The 26,803-nt window shown below is 39.2% G+C and overlaps 2 protein-coding genes across 6 annotated transcripts in view; one reads left to right on the forward strand and one right to left on the reverse strand.

Annotated features, from left to right (window-relative positions):
- CLOCK (clock circadian regulator) overlaps window positions 1-10,293 on the forward strand; it is a 140,577-nt gene extending 130,284 nt beyond the window's left edge. For all 4 annotated transcript variants that reach the window (XM_040483148.1, XM_040483165.1, XM_040483156.1 and 1 more), the window contains 2 exons: window positions 3,678-3,924; window positions 8,364-10,293. In XM_040483148.1, the coding sequence (XP_040339082.1) occupies window positions 3,678-3,924; window positions 8,364-8,543 (427 nt within the window). In that variant the 3' untranslated portion in view covers window positions 8,544-10,293. The remainder of the gene's footprint in view (window positions 1-3,677; window positions 3,925-8,363) is intronic.
- TMEM165 (transmembrane protein 165) overlaps window positions 9,379-26,803 on the reverse strand; it is a 36,053-nt gene continuing 18,628 nt past the window's right edge. The window contains exons 3-7 of one of the 2 annotated variants that reach the window (XR_005792908.1): window positions 23,955-24,130; window positions 23,011-23,193; window positions 18,818-18,923; window positions 16,307-16,503; window positions 9,379-10,050 (exon numbers count right to left, since the gene is read on the reverse strand). Coding sequence is in view for 1 of the 2 variants with exons in the window: in XM_040483182.1 (XP_040339116.1) it covers window positions 18,064-18,140; window positions 18,818-18,923; window positions 23,011-23,193; window positions 23,955-24,130 (542 nt within the window). In the remaining variant the exon portion in view is untranslated. Of the gene's footprint in view, window positions 10,051-16,306; window positions 16,504-17,307; window positions 18,141-18,817; window positions 18,924-23,010; window positions 23,194-23,954; window positions 24,131-26,803 lie in introns of those variants that run through there. The other variant, XM_040483182.1, reaches the window with a different exon arrangement.

The raw sequence follows: 26,803 nt of genomic DNA on the forward strand, positions 1-26,803 counted from the left end.
ACTAGGTGCTCAAAATACACTGTCTCATTTAACTCTTTTTTTTTTATTTAAATGTGTATTAGGGTCATTTATTTCCCAGATAAGAAAAAAGTGAGTTTATAGTAATTTGGTCAAAGGCTTATAGGTAGCAAAGGGGGTGATGAGCAGTTTCTGAATTTTAGCTTTGGTGTCTGATTTCAAAAGTACACTAAACATTTGTGGGTCATTCTAGAAAAATAGCCATTCATGACTTATTTTAGTGGGCAGTCCAAATAGCTGACTTAGAAACAAATATTTTGGGGGTACCTGGGTGGCTCAGTTGGGCATGCAACTCTTGATTTTGGCTCAGGTCATGATCCCAGGGTCTTGGGATTGAGCCCTGTGTCAGGCTCCACACTGAGCATGGATTAAGATTCTCCCTTTCCCCTCCCCCTCTCCCTAGCGTGCGCACTCTCGCTCACTCTCCCAAAAGAAACAACAACAGAAAACAAGTATTTTGAAGAAATATCATTATTTCATATATTGGGAAGCTATGTTTTAATGACTATAGGATCTCTATAGTCTTAAAACTTCTATTTAAAATATTTTTTATTTTTTACTTATTTTACTGTAATACAAGTAGGCTGCTGCTTTTATAATTTCATTGTTGTATCACACTGTGTTAATAGATTTTGTTAAAATCCAATAATTTCCAGAGAGTAAAGAAGATACAGGATCACAGAAACAGTGAGAGCGGGAGAAGTTGCTTCTCTTTGGAACTTAGTTCCTCAAGTTAAGTCCAACTTTTAGGTCTGATATTCTGAAAGGAGATGTTATGAATGTGCTCCATTGAAATCTAGAGGGTTCGTTTTAAAGCCTGAGGAAAATTTCATTAGTCAAGAACGCTGATGTGCATTTTGGAGGATACAGTTTAGCAACTACTTGTAGAACCTCTTTTTTTTTGAGGGGAAAATATATATTTCAGCGAACATTTGAGTGCCTACTAAAGTGAGTATGGCTGGTACATTCCTCATCTCAAGAATGATCAGACTAGGAAGCCATAAAAAGTTAAATCACTATTACTGTATGATAAATACTTCTGCTTAGGTCTTTAGAAAGAGGAAGTGAGCAGGTTTATAGATTGAGGCAAACAGGTGAAGAGAGGAGTGTGGTCAAGGCAAACTTCACAGAGGAGGTACTTGGCGTGAGTCTTAAAGAGCTTGGCTGTGGGTGTACATGTGATAGGAAGTCTCAGGAGGGTATTCTCAGCTCAGGGAACAATATATACAAAGCCACAGAAGTGATAGTTAAGCATAAGTAGATTGAAGAATGTCTTTTGGTGCCAGAGATGGATGAAGTATTCTCATCACATTTTATCAGTGAGCAGTTTGGGCAATTCAGATTTTAATTTCTTTTAAGATTTACAGAGAATCGAGGATTTAATACTTCTGTGCCTAAAACACTTCCAAATGTTACTTTTTCTTTGGGCATCATTCTTCATATGTAAATATACATATTTTTTGCATTGAATAATACATTTGGTCCTGAAGTATACATAAAATAGAGTGTTTTATTTTAAAGATATGGTATGGATTCAAAAATAGATTCTGGATGTTGTATGTAAGTGATGAATCACTGAATTTTACTCCTGAAACCAATTATTGCACTTCATGTTAACTAAAATTGAAATAAATTTAACAGAAAAGGAAACAAAAACAAAAAAATAGGTTTTGTCTTGTGGAGACCACATAAATAATAAAGTGCATTTGTACTAAGTTGGACACCGTTATGTACTTTCCTCAGTTTGTAAGTGCAGTTATGCTCCTTTCCCAGGAGAGGCTTAGCTCAGTTTTCTTGCTGTAGTGACCAATGTGAGCAGCTAACTTCATTTCACAGAAGAGGCAAATAGAAATAATGTTACTCCCCGAACAGGCACCAGGGTTTTTATTATTATTATTTTTAAAATAGAAGAAGGAAGGTGGGAAGGGAGTGAATGTTAGTGACTTCTAATATGGTAAGTACTATACTGCATTGATAAATGAATAAATTGATGGTACTTTTATTCACTGTTGGAATGTCATTTAATTTTCATTTATGTTTATAAGATACAATTTGCAGTGTAAATGTCTTCTGTAAACTAGGGAGATTTTTAGAAATCCCTTATGATAGCTTAGCTGTAAGTTTATCCATGGTTAGCAAAATAATGTGCATTTTGGAGGACACATATATCGGACTCGCAAGTACCTAGTAATTTTATAAAAAGAAAAGTATTTTTTAAACAGGTTTAAAACTTTTTTCATTGTCGTAAAATAATACATAAATATACATGTTAACTGTTTCAGCAGTTCATTGGGTACATGCATACTGTTGTGAACATCACTACCATCAGTCTCCAGAACTTTTTTCTTCTTCCCAAACTGAAACTCTGTACCCATTGAACAATAATTCCCCATTCCTTCTACCCTCTACCTTCTAGAAGCCACTCTCCTGCTTTCTAAGCACATAAGTCTATGAGTTTCACTACTCTAGATACCTCACACAAATGGGATCATACAGTGCATGTCTTTTGTGACTGGTTTATTTCACTTGACACAGTGTCCTCACGGTTTGTCTGTGTTGTGGTGTGTGGTAGAATTTTATTCTTTTTTCAGGCTAAGTAATATTCTGTTGTATGAATATACCACATTTTATTTGTTACCCATCGATGGATAGTTGGGTTGCATCCATCTTTTGGCTGTTTTGAATCATGCTGCTGTGAACAAATATTTGTGTACAAATATCTGAGATCCTGCTTTCAGTTCTTTCGAGCATATGCTCAGAAATGGAATTGCTGGATCATGTGGTGATTCTGTACTTAATTTTTTCAGCAATAGTCCATCTGTTTTCCATAGGAGCTGCACTATTTTACATTCCTCTCAGCAGTGCGTATCTCAGCTTCTCCATGTCTTCACCAACACTAGTTATTTTGTTTGTTTTATCATAGTCATCCTGGTGGAAGTGAAATGATTCACATTTCCCTTATGATTAGTGACATTGAGCATCTTTTCATTTGCTTACTGACCGTTTATTTCTTCTTTACAAAAACGTTTTTCAAGATACTTGCCCATTTTTTAATCAGATTGTTTGTTATAGGATTGCTTTATATATTCTAGTTATTACCCCTTATCAGATGATATGATTTGCAAATAATTTCTTCCACTCTGTTGGTTTCTCTTTCTCTGTGTTGATACTATAGTGTCCTTTGATGCACAGAAGTTTTTAATTTTAATATCCAGTTTATCTGTTTTTTTTCTTTTGTTGCCTGTGCTTTTGAGTGTCACATCTGAGAAATCATTGCCGAATCCAATGTCATGAAACTTTCCCCCTGTTTTCTTTCCTAAGAGTTTCATGCTTGTAGCCCTTATGTTTAGTGCTTTAATCCACTCTTGAGTTAATTTTGTATGTGGGGTAAGGTAAAGGCCCAGCTTTATTCTTTTGCACATGGATATCCAGAAACTTTGTATTTGTTTTGTGATCATTTCATTTTGCTTATACATTTTTGTTTTACTGGTGCCCCAGAAGGAATCTTTAAAAACATGAAACAAAATTGGAACGTACAGCTTTTAAAAATCTAAACTGGCAATATCACTGGGTATTAAAGAAGTATTCAACTCACTGCCTTTTATAACAAATACTTTATCTTTCTGACGTCCCTTCTTCTCTTTATTTCCTCTTAACAGATTTTCTCAAGGTCAGCAGCTTGTGACCAAATTAGTAACTGCTCCTGTAGCTTGTGGGGCGGTCATGGTACCCAGCACAATGCTCATGGGGCAGGTGGTGACTGCCTACCCTACGTTTGCTACCCAGCAACAGCAGCCACAGGCACTGCCAGCCACACAGCAGCAGAACTCCCAGGAACAGCCGCTTGCTTCAGTTCAGCAACCTTCTCAGGCTCCGCTGACCCAACCACCACAGCAGTTTTTACAGGTAATTTTGCCCATGGGAGCTCTCCCAAGCCCGTTTACTTTCACATAATGAAATTAGACATTAAGAGAAGTTTTGTAAATCATCCGAAAAATCCATACAAGCTTATTGTACAAGTTAAATCTCTGGAAGGACAGAAAGCTTGTCCAGCTAGCTATCATTTCTTCCCTTGTCTGGTCTCTGGAAGACTTCTAGCACTGCTGTGGACATGGCCAGTTCTCTGAACTACTGGATAGAAATAAGGAGCTACTTGCTGCCCACCTACACATCAAGCCACTTTATATAGAGTTCTGTCCGGCTAGAGTTTCTAGAATTCACCAGACACTTTTCTTTCTTCCTTCTAAGCAGCCCATCAGATTCTATGCTCTACTCTACAGGGCAGGCATGTCAACAGGGATTTAAAAAAAAAAAAAAGTTATAGGCATTATCTTGAATTATTATGTTGGATTAAATTTTATAATGATTTTTTGGTTATAAATTAATATCAGAGGAGAAATACTGTGGAGGGCTGTGTATGTCATAATTGAGAGCTTGGGCTCTAAAGTCAGGCTGCCCTGAGACTGAGTCACTGCTGTACCATATACTGTGTGACCTTTGGTAGGTTATTTACCAAAATTCATCTATAATATGGAGGTGCTAATAGTTGATATCTCATGGGTAAACAGTACATGTAAATCACTGAACATAGTTACAAGGCACATAACGAGCTGAAATTTATCAGCACTGTCTTGATTAATGTAGCAAACACTCAGATCAGCCAAAATGTAGACACATGTCTTCTCATGTATCTCAATAGATACCTGGATATATGCTTATCTAATGGATATGGAAGAAAGTTACGTAGGGTTAGCTGGGATTTCAGGATAAATTCCTGGACCTCGGTACTCTCAGTGGAGTGCACAGTAGCAGATTATGACATCTGGAAATCCAGCTTTTTCCCTTCTTGCCTAAGGGGAGCAATTCTGAATGTAGGCTAGCCTAGATTTGTGCTGGAGACCATTCCATGTAGGCCAGCCACATACATATCATATCATCAATTTTAGGGTTCCACAATATATGGTGTGATTAGAAGATTCAATATTGTATACTCAGGCATAAACACATTATTAATTTATCACCCGTGTTACGGTGCACATAGAGTTCTTAACCTGGTGATATGGAAAGCTAAAACTTAAGGTTAATTGCCTAAATGTCTGAGTCATACTGACAGTCCTGTAGATCTTAAAGCCCATACTGTAGCTGTTAATGACTAGGCTAGCTATTGTTATAAGTGAATTAATAACAACTTATAACAAGTTATAAACTATTATCTAGAGGAAATAATATTCAATGAGAATTGAGCAAAACCTTAAAAAAGGAGAGAACTTGCCTTAAGGTCCCAGTCTTCTAAATCTGTCAGGGAACAAGAGTTCTTAAAAGAACAAGCATTCTCTGACCTCAGCCGTAGCAACTTCTTACTAGACATGTCTCTGGAGGCAAGGGAAATAAAAGCAAAAATGAACTATGGGGACCTCATCAAGATAAAACCTTCTGCACACCGAAAGAAACCATCAACAAAACTAAAAGGCAACCAACAAAATGGGAGAAGGTATTGCAAATGATGTGTCAGATAAAGGGTTAGTATCCAGAATCTATAAAGAACTTCTCAAACTCAACACCCCCCCCCAAAAAAAAATAAGCCAGTGAAGAAATTAGCAGAAGACATGAGAATAGACACTTCTTCAAGATATCCATGTCACTAACAGACACATGAAAATCTGCTCAACATCACTCATCATAGAAATACAAATCAAAAACCATAATGAGATACCACCTCACACCTGTCAGAATGGCTAAAATTAACAACTCAGGAAACAACAGATGTTTGCAGGAATGCGGAGAAAGGGGTTCCTTTTTTACTGCTGGTGGGAATGCAAACTGGTGCAACCACTCTGGAAAACAGTATGGGGGTTCCTCAAAAAACTAAAAATAGAACTTCCCTATGACCCAGCAGTTGTACTACCAGGCATTTTTTCAATGGATACAGAAATGCTGATTCGAAGGGGCATGTGCACCCCAATGTTTATAGCAGCACTATCAACAATAGCCAAATTATGAAAAAAGCCCAAATGTCCATCGACTGACAAATGGATAAAGAAGATGTGGTATATATATAACTTACATACGATGGAATATTGCTCAGCGATGAAAAAGAATGAAGTCTTGCCATTTGCAACAACATGGGTAGAACTAGAGTATATTATGCTAAGCGAAATAAGTCAGAGAAAGACAAATACGATTTCACTCATCTGTGGAATTTAAGAAACCCACCAGATGAACATATGGGAAGGGAAGGAAAAATAGGATAAAAACAGAGAGGCAAACTATAAGAGACTCTTAAAGTACAGAAGACAAACTGAGGGTTGCTGGAAAGGAGGTAGGTTGGGGATGAGCATTAAGGAGGGCACTTGTTGGGATGAGCACTGGGTGTTATACGTAAGTTATGAATCACTGGGTTCTACTCCTGAAACCAATACTACACTGTATGTTAACTAATTTGAATTTAAATAAATACATTAAAAAAATAAAGTAAAAACACTTAAGACAAAAATACTAATTTGAAAGGATATGTGCACCCCTGTGTTTACTGCACTATCTACAATATCCAAATTATGGAAGCAACCCAACTGTCCACCAATAGATGAATGAATAAAGAAGATTGTGTGTGTGTGTGTGTGTGTACACTTGAATATTATTCAGCCATGAAAAAAATGAAATCTTGTGATTTGCAATACCATAGATGTAGCTAGAGAGTATAATGCTAAGTGAAACAAGTCAGACTGAGAAACGCAAATACCATATGATTTCAGTTGTATGTGGAATTTAAGAAACAAATGAGCAAATGAATAAAGAAAGAGGCAAACCAAGAAATAGACTTTTAACTATAGAGAACCAACTGATGGTTACCAGAGAGGAGGTGGTTGGGGGGAGGAAATAGGTGATGGGGGTTAAGGAGTGTGCACTTGTGATGAATACCAGGTGTTGTATGGAAGTGTTGAATCACTATTGCTAACCTAGTATTACACTCTGTGTTAACTATACTGGAATTAAAACAAATTAACCTGCCCCCCCCAAAAAAATAAATAAAAAGCATTCTCTTATCCCTCCCTTCTGAAAAAAGTATCCCAAAGACATGGGGCCCCTAAAGAAATAAGGTAGACAATACCCTTTAGAAATGCACTTCTATGTAGATAGTAAATACACAATTTGGCTTTTCTGATTATATAACACCTGGTTCCAAATACGCCTCTGTTGTAATCCTGTAAGACTCACAAATATCCTGAGCTCTTTATGTTACAAAAACTTTTTCTAAATAACAGAAAAAGAGGTTTTTCTAGGTCCTTGGCAAAGTGTAGGGTTCAAGGACCTGTCCTTGTGTGTGTGTGTGTGTGTGTGTGTGTGTGTGTGTGTGTGTGTGTGTATGCGTGTATGCGTGTGCACACACGTGTGTGCACAGGTGTCCTTTATAAACATTTGCAAAAATCTCCCATCGTATGTTTAGATTAGGAGCGCTGCATCAAGGTGTGTTGTCAGTAAGACTGAGAAAATTCATTTAAAACTTCACTTTCTTTGGGCTAATTTCCTTTGTATAACCAGAAATAGAAATCAGGTGAAAGAAAGAGGCTCACGGAGTTGAGACTTGCCCAGGGTTACACAGCTAATAAATAAATGGCAGAGCACAACTCAAATTGAAGGCTTCTGATTTCAGATCCTGTGCCCTCGTGTGATTGGTTGGTTTGTTTTTACAACCACACTGCTACATATAAGACTTAAGTGTCTAATTTTGCCTTCGTTTTTCTGGTACTTTTAAATAACACTAATGTTAATATTTAATCTTAATAAAAACCCAGTATGGAGGCACTGCGATTATCTTAATTTTGTAAATGAAGAAACCGAGTCCCAGAGAAGTAAATAGTTTGAACAAGTCACACAGTCTAGCAAGTGGGTTAGCCAGAGTTTGAACCCAGTGGCCCATGCTGTGGGCTACTGACGTGCCGCCATAACCAGCTGAACAGACTGCAGAGGCACTGTCTCTTTGACCCCAGAGTATATGTGTTTCGTATGTTCCTTCCTATGCTTACATTTTACTGTCTAAAATTGTGGTCTTTAGGATTTATAAAAGGAAAAAATATGTGTGGTTGGTCTCATGACATAGATTGCTTTCTCTACCATAAAATATCTAGCTCAGATTCCTTAAAGAAAGAAATTGTGTACTTTCAAAAGAAGGGAAAGCCTCATAAGCATTTTCCAAAATACTATTTTTAAATGAGAAAGTACAAATGATGTAGATTATGTGGAATTTAAGGATTCTGCTCCTATGTAGAGCAGAAAACTTGAGTAAATCTTGATGTAGACAGCATAACGAGGGTAAAGCAATGTTGCATAATTCATTTGTTTTCTAGACTTCAAGGTTGCTCCACGGGAATCCTTCGACTCAGCTTATCCTCTCTGCTGCATTTCCACTACAACAGAGCACTTTCCCTCAGTCACATCACCAGCAGCACCAGTCTCAGCAACAGCAGCAACTGAATCGGCACAGGACTGATAGTTTGACCGATCCTTCCAAGGTTCAACCACAGTAGCACACATCCCTCCTCTCTGATCTCAGGAGGAAGGGGTTGTCCTTAAGAGTTGCTCAGATGATCTGAGACTAGGAGGAGAAGGTCCAGCAGTTTCACAAGATGCAGTATTGAGTGTTCTAGTTTCTGGACTTAGTTAGCAGAGAAAGTGCTGCCTAGTGCTACAGATGTACATTAAATACCAGCCAGCAGGAGATGATCATGGGGCCATAGCCAATTCTGACAGTGTTTTACTCGCCCAGCTATTTTTCAAATGGAAAGATAGATTGCCAAATGTTAAGCTCAGCTATGAAACATGACCTCCGGTCAACCAGAAAGGCACTAACAATGTTAGTAACTTTTAGTGGTTCTGTGCCTGTTTTCAAGTGTTACAGAGGACACGCCACTGTCATGTCAGGGGTTTGCGTACAACGATGCCATGAAGACAGTCCGGTAGACCCAGTAGACCCCTTCCCCATCCCCTCTCCCTTTTCAGATAATGATTGAATAGTAATTTCAGAATGTCGTGTGGTTCAAATGCTCTATGTACAGATACTGTAAAAATATTATGTATATGGATAAAAGGAGAGAAAGCAAAACATTTTGTAAGCTGCATGAAAGCATTATCTCCTCTTAGGTATGAGTATATTTCCTTAGATTCTGACGCCATGTGCAAACTAGTACATCCTCTGTTTCCCCTCTTGTTTACAACACGGTAGTGTTCTCACTTTTCCGGGGCACAAGGCTTTTTGTTCATACTTTGGCTGTGATGTCACAGTTTGTTCAGTGAGGTATGATGTGCTGCTGGGAATGGATATTTTTTTCCAGGTTAAATTATTGAGACAACAGGATTTTCAAGTTACTCAGAAATATCCTTTATTTCATTATTTTTCATTTATGTTTGAAAATAGGATTTGCACTGCTTTATTTTAGATGGTTGGAAGTTTTGGTCACATATTTTGATATATAGTTCATAGTTGGAAATAGTTGTGTAAACGGTTTTCAATAAGCCTGGAAGTAATTTCAAGAATGTTTCAGTTATAGGAGTAAAATTTGCACACAAAAGATTTTAGGCACTTTTTAACATTCTCACTGGTGGGAATTTTAACTTTTAGGATTTGTTGGAATCTTTTTATTATCCTTCACAATTTCAATGCTTCTTTTAGTCAGAAATGATTCAGGGTTATTTGAGGGGAAAAAAAAAACCCATAGTGCCTTGATTTTGATTCAGGTGATAACTCACCATCTTGAATTCATTGTCTGGTTTCAGTAGCAGTTTTGAAACCTTAGTACATTTTTAACAGCATGTGGGTGTCAGTGCCATTATGATTCTCCTAAGTTTCCACGAAGACTGCTTTGAGTCTCTTGGACTGGAGGTACAAGTAACTTAGAAATAAATACAAGGTGACATCCTGACACTATCAGAGTCATTGATGTGATCACAAAATTGTTTCCTAAATCAGCATCTTCCTTTAAAGCTGAACAGTTAAGAATTACCTGTCAATGTTTTCTATATATGATCTTGATATTCCTACAAAGAAAAAAGAAGGGGTAAGAATTGGCTTTGCCTTTACTATAACACTAGAATATTGTAACTCACATGCTTTCTAAACGTGAACTAAGATTTCATTTGGCAATATTAGATTCTAAAGGTAATAAATTCCAACAGAAATTACATACATAAAAAGATCATCTTAGAGCTTTTATGGTACTAATAATTAAATTGACAACCACAGAGCAAAGGAAAATTAATGGAAATACCTTATTAAAATATCAAGCGGGCGTTGGTGGTATAGTGGTGAGCATAGCTGCCTTCCTTATTAAAATATCAAAAATTATTACTGAAGGGAGGATAGCAAGCTGTAGTTAACTCAAAATTGACCTTAAAAGGAAATGTGTAACAGAACTGAAAAAGGTTTTGAGCAATGAAAATATTGTACTATAGAATTGCTCGACAAAGGAGTCAGAGGAATTTCTAAGACCGTTCTTATGACTTTTCTGTCCTTCACTTTGCTCTCATCCCAAAAGGATAGACTTTGTCTTTCTACAGACAACTCTACCTGGCCACACATCTATTAGAGAGTTCATATTGAAGAAGAAAATAACCAAAGAAAGTTGGTACCTAGCCTTCTACAAAAGAAGTGTCACTGGATACCAATCAATAATGAACATATCAAGAAGCTCCTCTTCTAGCTAAATGATCTGGATGAAGAGATTTCTGACTTCCTCATGAATGTCAAGAATAGCTGTCAGAATATGTATGTAACTTGAGCGTAGGTACACATAGGTGAAATTGATGTAGAATATGGCAACAGTATTAGTTTTCTCCCCTTTCAGATTGCCTTTCTCAACCTTACCATGCCATTCCATATATCTGAGTTGTGCCTCATTTATTTATTGGCAATATTTAGTGGTATGGATAACAAAAGATATGAAGAACTATAATATTTATTAAGATTTATCCTCTAAATACCGTACTTAAAGGGAAAGATGGTGAACGGTGAGTACTGTGTACTTAGGTCTTCAAAGGCAAAGCAGAAGACAAGCCACAAGGTAAATCTGTAGACTGTTCACATTCTCCTCTACCAGTCCCTTCAAGTATTTTCCATCCTCATAGATATTTGGGAAGGAAAATTAGACAAAATGATGTTTTGTAATTCCTGTTGTTCCTCACAGCCCATTTTTGCCCTGCTTAGAATTGATTGAATTTAAAGGGACAGCTAGCTGTGTTCCCTTGGCTGTCAATATATAGTGTTGTCGAAGAGCTAGTAAGCGCCAACTGCCTCAGCTCCTCTGTGTCCCGTTCGGCCCCCCCCCCCCCCCCCCCCCCCCCCCCCCCCGCCCAGCCCCCGGTTTTTCTTGAACTTGGGTTGCAGAGCTGCCCCTGCCCCTCCCCCATAATTGAGACTTGAGCATTCTGATGAAGACTGGGCAGTTGCCTGATCTTCGTTCCTGTAGCCAAAGTTGTTCATTAAAATCCCAAATCTACGTAATGAAAAAATACCAAATACAGACACCTTTCAGCTACTTAAAAGTCACCATCTTCCCTCCGCTGTACTCTTACAGCGATTCATTTTTCCTTACAAAACATTTTATTCTGGGTGGCACTTTTTAAGTGACAAACTATTGAAGATCTGGAAAAACGTGAGCTGCTCTGCAGTCGCCCTGCTCTGCACTGTGGTGGCCCCCGGTGCCAGTGCTGTTAAACCCTTCAGGCGAGGCTGCGGGGGTCAGTCACGTTGCTGCTAAGAGTGGTGTCAGACCAGAACCCAGATGCTCAAAAGTACTCTGATTTTTGAGCTGGAATATATTAGAGGAAAAGCAAATATGAGGAATGGGGATGGCAATAGGTAAATACTACTGTTCAGTCTCCAAACTCTGTCCTAAGCTGAGGGGGTAATTCGAGTCCCATGCTCCGCTTTGTTACTTACATCTGGTTTAGGAATGTACTAGTAATAAAAGATGCCAGTGACTTTGAATAGGTGGTTACAGAATACTTAGTGCAGAAGAGTGAAAATGTTATTTGCATTCTTCAGAAGTGCTAAGAGTCTTTGGTCATTGCCTTAAAGCGGTCTGCTTGCAGTTAGTTAAGGGCACTGAAGCAGTGCAGCTCCATGCAGGGCATTGCAGTGAAGGGAGATGAACCTTTGTTCAAGAGGCCTTAGAAAGGGGCCCCTCGAAATAGTACTCTTTCTCCGGCTCCACAGTGGTGAAAATTATTTTCAACTGGATATTATTCAACTTGATTTCTAATGTTTCCACTACAGTGAGGTAAACCTTTTCCTTTTTTTAAAGTGGAATGCAGATAGCATTTTACTTTGGTATTGCTCGTTTCTCCTTTTTTTCTTTTTCTCTATTTCTTTGGTGATGGAGTTTGTTGATGATGGACATTTGTGGAAAACTCATTCAAGTCTATAACCTTTCCAATATCTGTGATCCTATTCCTAGTCCCTTGGGAGTCAGTGTTGGAAGGTATAAACACTGGATATTACTATTGCTGAGTGAGTCTAGCCAGGAGTGAGCAGATTGGAATTTTCAAATGGTGGAAAAGGAACAGCACAAAGGCACTTGCCATTTTAATTAGCAATTGGAGAGAGAGACCCTTTTAAGTTTGTTTGGGTTGGGTGAGCATTCCTCTAAAAGGAGCTTCTGAAATAAATGCAAAGGAAAAGAGTCGACTATTTTTATAGCATATTTAATATATTTGTATATAACTATGAATATGGTAGGAACCCTCCACATGCCTCCACTTTTCTAATTTACTCCCCCTTTTGCCATAGCACTAGTATAGCCTCATCCGCATGGGTAACGTGCCTATTGTCAGCCTACCAAAAGATAGCGCTGCTGCTTTCTGAGACAGGTGAGACCACCCAACTCTCATGCCTGGGGATCCTTTCTGTAGGAATAGCACACACTTCGAAAACAACATAACCACAGTCTGAAAGCATCATTTTGAAATGTAACAAGCACTTTATTGCAACTATTCATTTTGATAAAGTTTATTATCTTAAGCATTACCATTTCTAAAGGATCCCCAAATCATCACTTAGGTGAAATTTTAAAATGATACATTTCTGAGAAATGTTTAGATCCAGTGAACCGTAGCAGGTTTCTGGGAGTGATTTCAAGGTAGCCAAATGAACTTTGACTTTGGTTCTGAATGTGGCGGAGTCAAGAGATTGTAGATGGCTAGTTCCGTTTCGACACTATTGTAAACCTGTCTTGCCTATCATGTAGACACCAAAAGAGACCAATGAGCCTGTTTATTTTCAGAGGCCTAGGACAGTTGCATCAGTGTGAATAGATGTATAGAACTAACCTAAAAGTGACTGGTAGTAATATTTTAGAATATGATAATTTCAAGAATTCTTCTGGGTGTTTTAAATGTGCTCTGAAATGTTGGCATGTCATTTCAGCGTTTCCATTTGAATTGCTCTTATAATCTCTTTTGCACAAAAAGGACTGAGAAAAAGACAACTTCAGTTGAAGAAAAGTATAATTTGGTCTTATTTTAAATATGTCTCCTGTGGAAACACAGGGGATAAATTTTGTTGGTATAGTTAGTTATTAATTCAGGATATTTAAAACAGTATTGAACAGCTCACAAGAAATTCAGCAAATGTGGACATTTAAAAATTAAAACTTTGTTTCCATGTGACTGTTTTGCATATTTTCCCCCTTGTCATAATTTAACACTACATTCCTTGTTTTTCTTAAATAAAATAATACTTTGCAGGTTCTGCTTTGAGTATTTAACAATATTTTTGTAAGCTGCCTGGGTCTTCCTAGGGAAACGTTTAGTGAAGTAGGATATAGTTTATGAAGAGACTGTTGAAGTGGAATCCCATCACCACCACCAGCAAACACTGAGGTGCTGCATTCAGTGACAATCAAAATAGTGAGTATTTATGGAAGAATTTAGAACGTGATTTTAAAGAGGCAATTGCTTTGAAAGCAGTTCTCTGGGTTTGTTGAATGAAAATGGCTAAATGTATTTATTTATATTTTTAAATATCTGTGTTGTTTTCTCATCAGAGTGATTTCACAGTGTCATGTATTTAATTTGTGGTTTGTTTTGTTCTGCTTCGTGATCTTCTACTTAAAAGAACTGGCTCCTCTATCTGGGGGCGCAGTCTCCAGCCCTCACCAGGACTGTCCCTGGGCCAATCCAAATCTGTTTTACTTCAGGACGGCAGTGGAGGGCCCAAAGCCGGATGCCCTGGCACTTCCCTCCTGTTCTCAACTCATTTAAGAAAAAATAAAGGTAACTCCTTCCAAATTTGCTTTGTATAGCTCCAGCCTTTTTTCTAGTTTCACTTGCTGCCTTTTCTATTTTATGGGTACTTTTTATAGGATTACTTCCCCAATGCAGCCAAAGGCCAGTAGGACAGAACCAGTGGCACACATTGCCTCTGTTCTGCCCATTTGGGGAAATGTTAGTAAGAAGACCGGCATCTTCAAATGGCTGTCACTATCATATCCATAGTAAAGCCCATTTCAAGTCCTTAAATACAGGTGGAACAACGTATGTGCACTGTACTCTCCTACAAAAACTGTTTGCTGTCTTTAGGGTACTGTTGCTTGGCTCTACAAAAACAAGGCCTTCATACACAGTACTAGCCACTCAAGTAGTGTTGGGACATTTGAAGCCTACAAGTTGGAGGATACTTCTTAGCTAGTATACATCGGAACAGAATTCTCCATTCTAGGGCTCTCCGAGGAGCTCTTGAGTCCCACAGGCCTCCAGTGGCGTGTACCATCTAGCTTTCGGGACCCCTCAGAGAATGATAACCAAAGCATGTCAGCCACAAGTTGGATTTAATGATGTAGAACATGTTTAACTCTGAGGCTTAAAATGAAAATGTGTTTCAAATGTATGCTTTTATTTCTGAGGAAACAAACTGTGACATCGCTTAAAAAATGACATTCAAATGTTTTATGTGTGTTTTGAGTTATTCTGTACTGGTGCAAATTCACTGCTGGCAATGGTTGTGCCAGTACTAAAGAGTTAGTAGAGAAAGCTCTATTATCCTTAGATTGATGTATTATGTACCTAGACAATCATCAAGCAAAACAAAGTTGGCCAGGAAATGTCTTTTTTTTTCCCCCCCATGTCAGCTAGAACAGCTGTAACTTTAGACCATTCTAGAATTATTTTGGAATCTGTTTTACTATGGCGTAAGTTGGGGAAGGGCCTCAGTATGGCACTTGCACATTTACTCTATGTAGAGATGGAAGCCCAAAGATGAGTCACATTCAGTGCTGTGTTGAAACCAGTTAGTGCAAAAAAGTTTTATCTTTGTAAATTTTTAATTGTTAACATCAGTTAGTAGCTGTAAAAACATACACCAAATTCTTTCTAATGTTCTGTGTGATTCTTGGTTGTGCTACTCTTGACATTGCTGTCCTTACTGCTTGGTTCTTGGTTTTAGATAAAAATTAGATGTAGCCCATTGTCTTAACTTCCAAAAAGGTAGAGCTATATGTACATGGCTAACTGATCTTAAGAATACGTACTTTTCCTAAAGCAAACATTGAATTGAAATCCAAACTGATTTACAAAAACGAGATGGACATCTTGTAGGTATTGTATTCTGCCCCAATCCTAAATTGTACCGAAGCACGAAGGGATAATGAATGGTTTCAATGGTGCTATCTTAGGTTCTCTGCTGATTTTCATGAGCTGTGTTTGGAAGTACAATATTACATAAAACGTGGATCATTTTGTTACCAACTTACTATTGCCATTTTAATTTGGTGTTACAATTGGTTGCACTTGTTTTTCAGCACTGTCCTTTGAGAAGAGGTAATGTGTTTTATTAGCCTACCTCCACTCAGGCCTCTTGGTGTATGATCATTTCTCCAGGTTATGATGTGCATAGTTTTCTAAAACTACATGTACTATTATTATATTGCTCTTTCCCGTAGACTTTTGTAATGTATTCCAAACCTAAAATCATAACAAAAGAGCCAAGCAGTAGCATCGGTTGGTTTTTTTTGTTTTGTTTTTCGTTTTTTTTTTTTTTTTTGTAAATGTAAAACTAATTAGATCCAGACTTTGTTTCCTTACTCAATTTTAAAAATAAAAAATACCTCAGTGCTATGTTTTTCAGTATCACCTGCATTTCTCAAAAAATAACACCCGCTTTATGTGGCACATAACTTGTAAGAATCACATTATTTTGGATTTTAAAGGAAGACTATTAAATATTTTAAAATCAACACCAATGACATTTTCTTCTCTTTTTACTCAGCAATGGAGTCTAACCGCATTAGCGATTTTTAACCTCGTAGCTTCGTGTCGGAACTGCCAAATTCTTGTAGTAGTAGTAGTACTGTCCTGGTACAAGGTGGTAGAGCCTCAAGAAAGCTATGCTGTCTGTTAGCCCCGCATTAAGCTAGTTCTTGGGCCAGGCTGCCTGCACTGCCAGTCGGGGTTGTGATGGCACCAGCTACTTTCTAACAGGGAATTCTCCTTTCTGGTCTTGGAAAAGAAAGAATGCAATTACTTGCTTGCTCTGTTTGTAATAATCTAAAGCAGTATTAGGGGAGTGGTGGTGTGGTCTAGGGATGTCAAGCTGAGATTTCTTTGAAGTGTTTTATCTTCCCAGGTGGACACTGTGTTTTTCTACCCTGTAATTACACTTCCGTTAAAACAGTCATTAAGATCTCTTCACGATAGTGGTTAGCGGTCTTTCCCACAGTGTCACTACAGCATGGTTGCTGCACTGACTTAACTGGATTTTTCCACAGTCTCTCGAAATGACAAATCACACATTGTGAACTTTCGTAATAGCTCAGTAAACCCGATCTGCTCTGGGTCTACCCTTCTACTTCACACAAGGAACACGTGGGAGTTTTCTGCGGAAGACATGCCCTTCAGGTTGAAAGAGGCTATTAAATAACAGTGCTAGTTAGTGCACATGGTAATAGAACATAGCAGGCTGGGAGAAGGCAGTTATGTTGTTTGGATAGAATCATTAACAGTCAAGTTAGAATACACTTTAAATGACAGTGACTACCAAAGTTACTATGATAAGATGAGGTAGCCTTATGTAATCGAGGATTATAGGCTCTATCAACAGTGTGGTTTGATGCACTGTTCTGCCTAGAACTTTTCATCCTTACGTTAGTACCTTCTACCTCACAGAGCTGTGTGAGGGTTATGGGGAGACAGTGCTTTAGAAGACGGTTGGCTCCTATTTTTTAATACCGACTTTAGAAACTGGTCTGTAAATATTAATACTACGAAGTTACAAGTCTACATAACACACAAGGGAAAACAAGCTCTGGTCATACCACTTTTATTTACATCGTATCTATGTTACATTGTTTATTCAATATAGAAAAAATATGAATACACTCAGTATTCTCTTTTAATTTAGTAACTCCACGTTGTCAAATATTGACTGTTTTTATATTGGGTTTCCTACCCAATTAAAAAAAAGGGTGGGGTGGGGGGGGGAATGAACCTGGCAAACAATTCTTGCCATGTTAACAGTAATATGTTCCTCTTTAAAAAAAAAAAAAAAAACAAAAGAAAACTGATTTTTAAAAGACTTGTGATTAAACTGCTTACTGGCTTAAGGAAATATTTTAAAAGATAAAAATCAATTCATTCCTCCCTCAAGAAAAATGTTAAGGCAGTTATCATCTTAAAAACAGCTCAGTGATCCAGGATAAAATGTATATTCCTCATAAAGGGGTCAGTACTAAAAGAAAGTCAAGGGTAGACCCCATCGCACAATGGTTCTATGTATGCCCTCTCCCACAAATAACTAAAAGAAAGGTGACCATATCAACATAATTGTGCTGGAGAAAAGAAAAATCCACACTTAGATACCTGGTTTCTTTTAAAAATCCATGTTGCAAACAGAAGCAATGATTATTTCTTTTGGACATTATACTTTCTTTAAATGGGTCAAACTGGCAAATCAACACTACAAAATATGTCTTCTCCGTCACTTTTAGTTATAATGCACACTATGTACATAAAGACAAGAGTTACCTATCTTAAACTAAATACAAATTAAAAAACGGCTTGTTAAAAACCAGAATCGGGACTTATAAACAGCGCAGAAAATGCAAACGCCAAAAATACGATGCCTCCTATGATCGTCACTGTAAGAGAAGAGAAACAAAGTGAAATAAGGCAAAATTCCTCTAGGAGGGAGCTAAGGTGTTGCCCATTACTCTTCCAATCTGGTAAACCCTGAAAAGAAATTAGAAACATTCAGGCCCCATTAAGTGAAGCAAAGCATACGTAATATGCCTGACTGTACAATAAGAATGCATTGCTTCCCCAGTGTTGTCTCGAGAGATGACAGTGTTGAAATTGAGACAGCGCTGGTAAGCAGCAATACGACTGTAACTCATCTTAAAACCCAGTTATTAAAATGAATGTTCCACAATCTCTGACAAGCGAAGAGACTTCTGTATTCCATTTTTAGGCCCTAGCAGCTACACAGGAAATTCTCCTAGGTGGAATCCATAAACATGGTCTCCACCTACGAATCTCAGTCTTCTAAGACACACCTTTAAGGCCAGAAAGTTTCATTTCCAACATGATGATTGTTTTACTTACGTTGACAAACAGCTACCAAAAATCCAGTAAGGCTTTCAGATGAACTCGTATTTTACTAGCATCTACATATGTGAAAAACAGTCCACGTTCGCAACAGCAGTAACCAAATGTACTCCAGAATGTTAAAACTAAGAACCAGCTCTTTTTCTAATCTCTTAGCAATTCTAAGAGTTAAGTGATATTTTCTTCGTAAGTTAAAGCACAAAAGACTTACCGGTTCTGACAGAGATTTTTTGGGCTATCATTCTTCCTCCGATGACTGCTAGTCCGGTGCATAAGCAGTGGCCCACTGTCCCACCCACTGCTACGCCATACGGGTCCTGGAAGCAAGTGTGACTAACATTAATTTAAAAGCAGTTGAAACTGTTACCTGAGAAAGATAACTGTTAGCCACTGAAAATGGAAATGAATAACAAAGCCTAAACACGTCTAAAAACTCAGGTGTGTGAGGTACGAAAATTGTAATAGCTGCTTGAGGGAATATTTGCAATCATATCCAGGAATCGAGCTAAAAGCAGACAAATTTCTAAGATCAAAATAATGCTAATTCAAGCAGGCAGCAGTTGTCACCATTCAGGCCATATTTAGCTCTTAAGTGACAAGTGCTGAGGGGATTCACCCCAGACCTCTCTTCCCTCAGGTAGTGTCTGCTATTAGGAGGAAACAAGGCAAGCCTTTACAGACCCGGCCTCCCTTTCTCTCCACTGTGTCTCCGGTGCTTCAACTCAGAGCCAGGAACACGGTATTCATTCCCTAAATCCTTGCTGCCAGAGCAAACTGGAGTCCCTCAGACTGGGAAGACCAGTGAAAATTTTCCAGAAAGAATACCTCTGCAGGACTAGCAGGAAAATTTGACTTGTGGAGGAGAGAACATCCTAGAAGGCAAAAGGCCAGCAATAAGAGACAACTGCAGAAAAGGTTAACACACATTTCCAGAGAGAACCAATGAGTCACAAGAGAGGTATCCCATCAACCTAAGTGGAGGCCAGCTCATGAAGGACCCTATCGATAGGCTTACAGTTTAGACTTTAAGACACACTGGTTTTTAGCTGGTGAGTGACAGAACAGGAGGTATATGCTTTAAAAGTCTAGTGCAGAGAATGAGCTGGAAGGGAACAAGATTGAAGGCAAGGGGCTCAATTGCCTGGATTGGGGTGGGAGACTGGAAGCAGAGAAAAGCAGGTGGATTTGAGAATTAAGGAGGCAGAATTGATACACCCTAGTGATAGGTGTTACAGAAGAGAAAAATCAGGTATGACACCCATACTTCTCACCTATAATCCTCTAGATGAATTATGATAATACCAACATGACTCAAAAGTTATTCGGAGCATGTGGGTGACTCAGTCATTTAAGCGTCCAACTCTTGATTTCCGCTCAGGCCCTGATTCCCATGTCAGGCTCTGTGCTCACAGTGTGGAACCTGCTCAGGATTCTCTCTCCCTCTCTGGCCATCCCCTTCTTGTGCTCTCTCTCTCTCTCAAAATAAACATTAAAAAGGGGGGGGGGGAAGGAGTGAAGAAAGGGTTTATGGGTGCTGACAGAAGTTAAAAGTGGGAGAAGTTCAGGAGTCGGTTGGGTTCAATGGTGAAGCAGCTACAGGACTGAAGAGAACGGCCCTGAGAGGGAGAATGCAGACGAAGATGCCGAGGACGACATAACAGTAAGAAAAGCAACACTGAAGGGATGACGGAGGGAGAGGAGCCCAAAGAAGACTCTGGAGGGAGTCAGACAATTAGCCTCCCAAGAGGAGCACTGAGGGGCCTGTGGGTGGCTGCAGGGAACTCGAAGCCCCCATCAATCCTCCCGATGAGGTCAGAAACTAGGGTCCGGTGCGTTTAGAAACCAAGAAAGTAGAGCAACTCCTGTTTGCCATCAGAGCCCGGCCTTTTGAGACCGGGGGGAGGGACGGAGAGGCTGGCATCTGCAAGGGAAGCAGAATCCAGTAAGGTGTGAAACTGCAGATGAGAAAGACTCCTACGTGCTAAAATGCTCACAGCAGGGCTGGGAGAAAGGCAAAGGTTTAAGTAACGGAGTGGAGACATGGGGCTGTGATCCAGAACCCAGCAGGGACAGGACTGCCACTGAGAGCGTGGAGGGAAGAGACGCAGACACCTCTGTGAACCACGTGTGGCAGAGCGGGGCCGCACTGCTCATTCTGTGTATTCAAACTTCTCAGCTGGCATCCGTGAAGATGCTGTCACTCTATCTCAAAGTGGTGCTTGAACAGTCACTGGATTGAATAAAATTTAAAAATTCCTTTAAAACAGAAGTTTTCGGTCTTTGTTATTTGCCAAATTCATTTGATCCTGGAACCTCATCCCCCATTTTTTTTTTTTTTTTTTGCTTAGTACCTAATTAAGGACACTAAATTCAGTTGGAAACAAAGAAATAGAGTTCAGACTAAAATGGACTGAACTGCATCTCAGCATAATTTATATAAAAAACTACTCAGAAAAGGTTAGGAATGTTAAGGGAAACAGACAAGCTGGCTTCTGCCCCTGAAGAGCTCGCAGTATCCCCACGGTGCTGGTGGCCGGTGGCACTGCATCGGGGACTCCACATGCATCATCTTGCTTCATCCCCGGAATAATCCCACGAAGTAGGGAAATGCCCCATTTTCAGACAAGGAAATGGTGCGGGAACGCGGTCACACAGCTGAGGACTCACTCCACGCTGCTAGACTGCAGCAGACCGAGGGAGCTGACACGGACAGCAGATGTGGACCTTTCACAGTCTGTGCCACACAGACGACAGGATGAAGAAAAACGTAGTGATTTCTGCCATCATGACAGCTCTCACTGGCAGGACCACCACCACTGTCCCCACCACCACAGAAAGAGGTGACTTTGTTTCAAGTCCCAATGCTGACAATCTGAAAGCCGCTAAAAAAGGCTAAGAATGAAGAAAACTATAGGGCACGGCCATTACAGTGACATTTTAAAAGGAAGTTTTAAAATACAGGACTCAAGTGAAAAAACCAAGTTCCTCTTTTTCTTTCAATACAACATTTTTGATGCTTCTCTGACCAAATAGCCCCGTCCCAACCCTTGGTCCGGGCCTGCAACTTGTTTTATATTTTCTCTTCTTTTTTTCTTTTTAAATGTTTTATTTATTTATTTATTTATTTTCAAGGGGAGGGGGGGCCGGAAGAGAGAGAGGGACAGAGAAAATCCCAAGCAGACTCCACGCTGTCAGTGCAGAGCCCAACATGGGGCTTGATCCCACAAAGCCGGGAGATCATGACCTGAGCTGAAATCAAGAGTAAGAGGCTCAACTGACTGAGCCACTCAGGCGTCCCTCGTTCTGTATTTTAAACTGTGGCCTATGTTAAGGAACTTGCTCTTTTATGGTAGGCATCTCCTAGGAGTTAAGGACAAATTCAAATCACGCTTGTTATCTAAAACCTACCATCAGATAAAAACAATAATTTAACAGATAGAGACACTCCCTCAGCTAAGATCACCAAGAGACTGAAAAGTCCCCACAGTACTGCATTCCACAACCATCTCCTCAGATCTTAACAGACCTGTGTGACCAATAAGACACCTCATGTAAAACGTTACTAATTCTTCTCAAAAGAAATAAAGATTATAATTTTAAAAACAAACAACCTCCCCCCAAAAGCTAGCTTTTACATAAGTGGCATTTGATATCTATGAACAAGATATGGTAGAAGATGCTAGAAGGCCAAGAGCCACAGCTTCTAGTCCTTGCCACTGCTACCAACTAGCTTATGACTTTGGACAAGTTGCCAGGTGTCTCTGAGCCTCAGGTTGTGCATCTTTAGAGCAAAGGGCAGGACAAGGTGACCACAAGTCTCCCCTAGCTTACCATTCCAGACCTTAGTATTCCGGGGGCTAAGATTAGCAAATTGTATATCCAGAAACAAGTCAACTGTAATTGCACTACCCAGAGATAAGCACTGGGAACATTGTGATTTCCTGAATCTTCCATTCACCAAAGAGTGAATATTCCCAGAGCTATGTAGAAATTAGTAAATGAACTAATTTCTCTTGTGCTGGACACTGAGGCCGTTTTGGATTTTCCACTGAACAGTATTTTGTAAAGTAACCCCTGAAACACTGAAGTTCTAAGAAAAGCCAGAAAACCGAGTCAAGACAACTGCCATGGTATCTATCCCTCCAGCAAACCTGGAGGGAAGAGGAGTAAACAGAAGTCCAAAGACGGCAGTTAGGTTGGGCCACAGGACACCATCTGCCTGCAGAAGCTGGAGACCGTTCATTTTAAAGAGAATCGGGATTATCAGGGATTAGAAAATAGTCTAACATATGAAGTAGTCTCTTGGCCCACACGGACTGTTCAGGGTCCTGTGGAGTGAAGTAACAGTGTTATGCTTAGTTTTAACAATAATACAGAAGCAGTCATTTCTCAAGTATTACTCGCCTCTCTGGCTGCCAGAACAATCGTAGTTAGTTGGGAGCGATCACCCCATTCGGCTAAGAATGTCAGTGTGAGAGCCTGAACGAAGATGGGGGAGATAAAATGCAGCCATCTCTTCTGGGGTATTGTCGTGCTTGCACCCGTTTCAACATCTCCTGGTCCATTTAAGAGTTTAGTTCGTTGAAACTAAATTAGAAAGAAAAAAGAGAGAAAATAGTCCCAGCAGACAAATAAAAAGAGTACAAAATTACTTAATCTTTCTTTTAAAAACTGTTTAAATTCTATGGACTATGCTCCAAGAAACTAAAACTATGTAACCCCAGGGGCACCTGGGTGGCTCAGTCGGTTAAGCGTCCGACTTTGGCTCAGGTCATGATCTCACAGTTTGTGGGTTCCGGCCACACGTTGGGCTCTGTGCTGACAGCTCACAGCCTGGAGCCCGCTTCGGATTCTGTGTCTCCCTCTCTCTCTGCCCCTCGCCCCCGCCCCTTAAAAACAAACATACATTAAAAAAATTATGTGACCCCAAAGTTCTCTTTTGAACCACTGGCCTCACACAGCAACACACACTACATTCTCAATTCTTCCGTTCCTCCACCACAAAATCAACCAATATTTACTGATCACTTACTATCCTAAATGCTGTGGGAAGAAACTTGTAAAATACAAACTATAGCTCCTGCTTTGCAGGAGCTTACAATCCCCTGAGGAACCTCATCCCATGAGGTTGACACTCTACCACATCCCCGTTCACTCAGCGTCTTATCACAGACCGCTCTAAGAATGCAAAGTGGGCAAAACAAGCTTCTATTTTTTTTTCTTTAAACTTCTTTTGAGGAGCCCACATATATCACTCAGATACGGATAACCATGGAAAACCTCTAGATAATACTTATTCTTAGTGGAGTGCTTTTTTGGTCCAGACGTTTAGGAGCACCATGACTTACTTCTTCATCCTTTTTCTTTAATTCTGCTTGAACTTCTTCCAGTTCCTCTTGACCCTCATCTGGACTCATCTTTAAGCCTTCTCGAAGCATTCTAATGCCAAAAATGGCAAATAATGCAGTGGAAACATAGTACGTATACACCCTGGGGATGACTGTGGTGGCATAGCCGAACAAAACTGGAAAAAAATGCAGAGTATGGACAATTAGCATGCGTCTCATAATTCTGATTATGAGAAATCATAACTGAACATTGTTCTCAAGGAAAAGCTCATCTAAAACATAATAACCCGGCTTGCCACATGTCATGTCAACTTTAGGTAGAAAGTTAACTCTGATGCCCTCTAAGGAGTCGGACATCTTATAACCTGGAAGCTATACCACTTTCATACGCAAGTGATATTTCTTCATTACAAGTCTTTAAATTGCAAACTTCTTTAGTGAAGAATCATGACAAGATTCTCAAATGATAGGTATGATTCAAACTCTGCTCCTTTGTAATTATTTCAATATATCTGATAAAAGAAAACAAATCATTGCTATACCATACCCTAAAATAACATTTACAACAGACTCGAATTTATTCAGTATCGTTCTTTCCTACCATTAAAGAAAAGAGGACCACTGTATAAGTTATACCAAAAAAACCTTGGAACTGTATCAAGAACCCAAATCCTAACCATGAAACACATTTATACCGGCGTTATCAGTTCAGTAGTTAAAACTTAAAAACTACAGAAGGGCCAGAGGAGATTTTCACACAAATAATAAATGCAATTATCCTTTACTTCACATGCTCTTTTTATAAAATGGGCACAACACTTCAAAATCTGGATGAACGCCAAATGTATAACTGCACAGATAAAATAGTCCCAGGTCACTATAATTACAAAATTCAAGATTTTAAAATCATGTTTAGAAACACATCACATCTACGCTTATGTGTACGTCTATGTTCTGATTATATGTATAAATATATACATTTGTGTATATGTATATGTACACACACAATACAGACCTATTATTTTCTAGCTCTATCCAGTGAAAAGGCCAAAAAGCAAAGACATCTCAGTAATGAGACCATTTGACATCCATTCTTGGCTTCTCACACCACTCCCCACTAAAAGCCTCCTCAGAAAAATGGCTAATTCCAGGCCTATGCAGACCAGGTACAAGCTGAACTTGTGCTATCTTGTCGTACTAGAAAGTACGGAGGAACAAAACCAATGATGGGAACATGACGCAAGGACACGGGAGCTGGCTTGGAGGGGCTTCCCCCAGCCAAATCTGGGGCAATTGAAGCAATATAATTAGGTAATTAATTATAACCCACTGAAAACAATGAATCCCCAAGTTTATACTGACAACAAAGAGACAAACGAGTGGGATGGGAAGGAGAGCTCTGTGAGCGTAGTGTGCCAGGCCCGCTGGACACGGGGATAGGCTACTAGAATCAGAAAGCCATCATTCTGCAATTATCAAGGTAAATTGAGATCATGGAAGAATCATTAACCCTAAACAATGGGCAACAGGGTGTCCGTACGGTCTTATTTAAAGTGTCTCCCTAAAGACTGCATATTAGTTGCAGGGAAAGAGAAAAAGACAGTACACAAGAAAAATCTTGACGTCGCTGAGGGACAGACAGACATCTTGTTCTTCCAGATGTGACGTTCTCAGAGGGACAAATATCACCTATGCAGCATTCTGGTCAAAAATGCATTACCTTAATCTAATTATGAGGAAACAGCAGAGAAACACAAAATGAGAAGCAATCCATTAAAAGGGGAGGGGCTGTCTTCTTTAAAAAATGTTAGTATCATAAAACACAAGAAAAGGCTGTCGAAGTGTTTCCGATTAAAAGACTAAAAAAGAGGGGCACCTGGATAGTTCAGTTGGTTGAGGGTACAACTATTGATTTTGGCTCAGGTCACAATCCCAGGGTTGTGGGGTCAGAGCCCTAGGTCGGAGCCCCATGTGTGGAGCCTGCTTAAGATTCTTTCTCTCTCTCTCCCTCCCTCTCTCTCTCTCTCTCGCCCCACCCCCCCACCCCATCCCAGCTCACACATTCTCTAAAAAATAAAAAAACTTAAAAAAAAAGACTAACAAACTAGTAAGACCCAAATGTAATACCTGACCTAGACTAGCTCCTCCTCTATGGGAGGGGGAAAAACTGCTACAGAGGATATTAAATCAACTGACAAAACCAAAATACAGATGGTAAAGCATGTATCCATCTATTCCTGTATGTGAAGATATATGTGTATATTTATCTACCTTATGTATCTGCATATATAACATGTACATGTCATATATATATATATATAAATAAATTATGTATGTAACTACACATATAATTTTTCTTAGATATAGACAGGTAAGTCACACAGGCTAAAGCACTGGGGTAAAATGCTAACAACACTGAATTTGTATAAAAGGTGTACAGGTGTTCTTTGTACTATTTTATTTTTGCAACTTTGTAAATTTAAAATATTTTCCATAAAAGGTTTTAAAATTTAAAAATGGAACGTAGTGAGCTTTTTTAAATCTCCTAAACTCAGTCTTCCTTCTATCTTCAGACAGTCTTAAAATGAAAACACCCTGATACTTACTGATCCTTATAGAGCCATCTTTTCTGCCTTCTGCCTGACATCTCCATGGGAGAGCAAAAAAACTACTTGGCATTGTAACTTTTCCTTCTCCTGGTTACTCTCCCTCTATTTCCTATTTCTTTGGAAACTGTCCCTCAGACACTCAAGCACTTTTGCTCTGGGAACAGTGAGATGTTACTTCTCATTAAGCATGGACTTTGCAACCAGTCAGAACAGAGCTACAAACGCACTGGTCCTTCTACA

This window comes from Herpailurus yagouaroundi, unplaced genomic scaffold (assembly GCF_014898765.1).
Source record: "Herpailurus yagouaroundi ecotype Mexico unplaced genomic scaffold, PumYag 28, whole genome shotgun sequence".
In the NCBI taxonomy this organism is placed as follows: Eukaryota; Metazoa; Chordata; class Mammalia; order Carnivora; family Felidae; genus Herpailurus; species Herpailurus yagouaroundi.